General features: G+C 59.0%; 1 protein-coding gene across 1 annotated transcript; it reads right to left on the bottom strand.

Annotated features, from left to right (window-relative positions):
• Positions 1-871: 871 nt before the first annotated feature.
• Positions 872-2,189, bottom strand: LOC123042266 (BTB/POZ and MATH domain-containing protein 2-like). The gene has a single exon (XM_044464751.1). The coding sequence runs from the start codon at positions 2,168-2,170 to the stop codon at positions 1,013-1,015; it is 1,158 nt and encodes a 385-aa protein (XP_044320686.1). The 5' UTR covers positions 2,171-2,189; the 3' UTR covers positions 872-1,012.
• Positions 2,190-2,493: the final 304 nt, after the last annotated feature.

The following is a 2,493-nucleotide window of genomic DNA, read 5'->3' as shown; positions in this document are numbered from 1 at the left end:
GTTTTTTATTGATATGCATAGCTAGGATCATTGCAAGATCCTACTCCTCTTCCATATCAAAATCTTCTTCGAAAGAATCATACGACGAACTCATCTATAATGTTCAATACTATACTACAAAAACTACAATTAAAACATGCACCAAATTCATGAAGTTTGAGCAATACATACCTTGTAGGCGTTTTGTCGAACACCTTGCGGGCGCGGCATGGCAGCGAGCGCTCAGGCGCTGTTCCTCGGAAGATGGAGGCGCGCGAGGGCCGGCGGGACTAGGAGGGGGTGGGCCGGAAGCGCGGCGGCGTTGGGGATAGGCCGGGGAAGCGCCTGAACGGTCGCCGGGGGGCGCGGGCGGCGGCGGCGGCGCGGCTGGGCGGGGGTGGAAGTGGGAGAGCGAGCGCGCGAGAGTCCAGCGCGCAGGAACGGGCGCAGCAAATAAGCGGCGCGCGATTGCGTTTCAGCCAGCGCGCTGAATTACATATGCCGTACGCGATGTTTTTGCGTGCCCGCTGGAGCAACAATACCGGTTGCACGTGTGCTAAAACGCCTACTTTTACGGTGCGGCGCTAGTTTGGCGCGGCTGTTGGAGATGCTCTAACTGAAAGGTAATCTGAGTGTACTACATTTTTGCATCGCCTAGGCTACATGCGAATCTGGGAGGGGCCCCTGGATTTGGGGGGCTCGGGGCGGCCGCCCCCCTGCCTGACTGCCAGGCTGGCATGCCGCCGGGCTGGACATACGTCCAGGTATGAAGGCACCGTATTTGCACGGCCGGACAGGTTTGACCACAAGTTTCATGTATTTTACAGCTTTAAGCACTAAACTTACGGAAGCATCTTCTGTGTATTTAACTCAACATAAAACAAAACTAGCTATATCGATCAGATCAGCGCTATACAGCCGCTACTAGGTACTGTATATGTATGTACCATAATGTATGTAGTCTGACAGGTTACCCTAATAAGTATACGCACGTACCATATGCATGCATGATGCATGCACACACACAAAAACTTCACTCAGCGCCACTCGTCGATGCCACGTCCATGATCCTCCTCGTCGCCGGAGCAACGGCGCTGGACGTTAATCTCTTCCTTATGGCGCTCTGTATGTTTTCTAGGTTTGGCAGCAATCTCAGCCCCCTGCGAGCCGCGTAGTTCCGGCACGCCTGCTCGAGGTCTTTGCACGAGTAGACCTCCGCGGTCTCCATCAGAGTCTCCACGGTGGAGTCCTTGATCAAGTCGCCCAGCCTGCACGCGCACATCAGCTTCAGCCTCTCCATCAGGTAGTAGTCGGCGGCCTCCAACAGCCGCAGCGTCACGTCGTACGACCCCCTCCCCTTCCTCCCCTTGGCGGTGGCCTCGCCGGGGAGCTCGTCGGTGTAGATGAAGTGGAGCACGCCCCTGAACGCCTCCGCCGTGACGATGCCGCCGCCTACTTGGAGCAGCACGTCCTTCCCCGTGGCCGCCTCGCGGCCGTGGCCGTAGAGGAGGCCCTCGAACCACGGCGACTGCGCGGCCACCACCATCCGGTGCGCCTCGAACACCTCGCCCTCCACCTCGAACCGCACGTCGAAGGGGACCTTCCCGCGGGCGAGGAACCTGATGGCGTTCTCCCCGTGGCTCGACGGCGGCGGCGGCGGCATCTTCACGAGCCCCGGGCGGTTCACGGCGAGGCTCCTCCTCCGCGCCTTGTGGATCGTCACGGTGCAGCACACGGTGATGGAGTCGGCGTGGATGGCGCCAAGCGCCGCGCTCTCGAGGTGCGCCCGGGTGATGTAGCGCCGGATGCCCCAGCTGTTGCACATGGTGTCGTACTTGCAGGCCCGGTCGGACCGGCGCGTGTGCCGGACGTCGCCGTCGGGGCCGAGGAGCTGGAAGGTGAACTCGGCGCTCACGGGGCGGAGCTGCGGCTTGTGGAGCGTCTGCGCGTACAAGGCGATCCATCCGCCGTCCGCCGTGCTGTAGCCGTCCGGGTAGAACCGGATGTGCCACCGCCGGCCATCGACGGAGAAGTGCTGCGACACGACCGACTTGCCCACGCCCATGCCCTTGGTACGGCTGTACTCGCGAATCGTGAACTCGTGCGTGCCCGTCACCTTTGGCACCTCGCTCAGCGAGCCCGTCACCGCCGTGAGATCGCGGCCGTCGGCAACGGAAGGGGCGGCTGCCATATCGATCCGGGCTGTTTAGGTTGGTTGTTGGTGGTCAGGGTTGAATATATACTACGTACTCGCGACCGTCACGATCGCACGTTGATCAAACTCTAATCCCAGCTCCCCGCAAAAAAAAAAAAAATCTAATCCCAGCAATCGTCGGATCGTTGGCCTCCGTTGATTCTAAGTTTCAAACTCCATGCCCAGAAGCGAATCAACCTGTGGTTGATTGGTTAGCTGGACAGTGATATCCCCAATCCATCAGGGTTCAAATTCTGGTGCTTGCATTATTTCTGGATTTATTTTAGGATTTCCGGCGATGCGCTTTCAGTGGGAGGAGA

The sequence above is a fragment of the Triticum aestivum genome, chromosome 2B (genome assembly GCF_018294505.1).
Source record: "Triticum aestivum cultivar Chinese Spring chromosome 2B, IWGSC CS RefSeq v2.1, whole genome shotgun sequence".
NCBI lineage: Eukaryota > Viridiplantae > Streptophyta > Magnoliopsida > Poales > Poaceae > Triticum > Triticum aestivum.
Note: the sequence above shows the minus strand (reverse complement) of the source record. Positions and strands in the feature narration are given on the sequence as shown.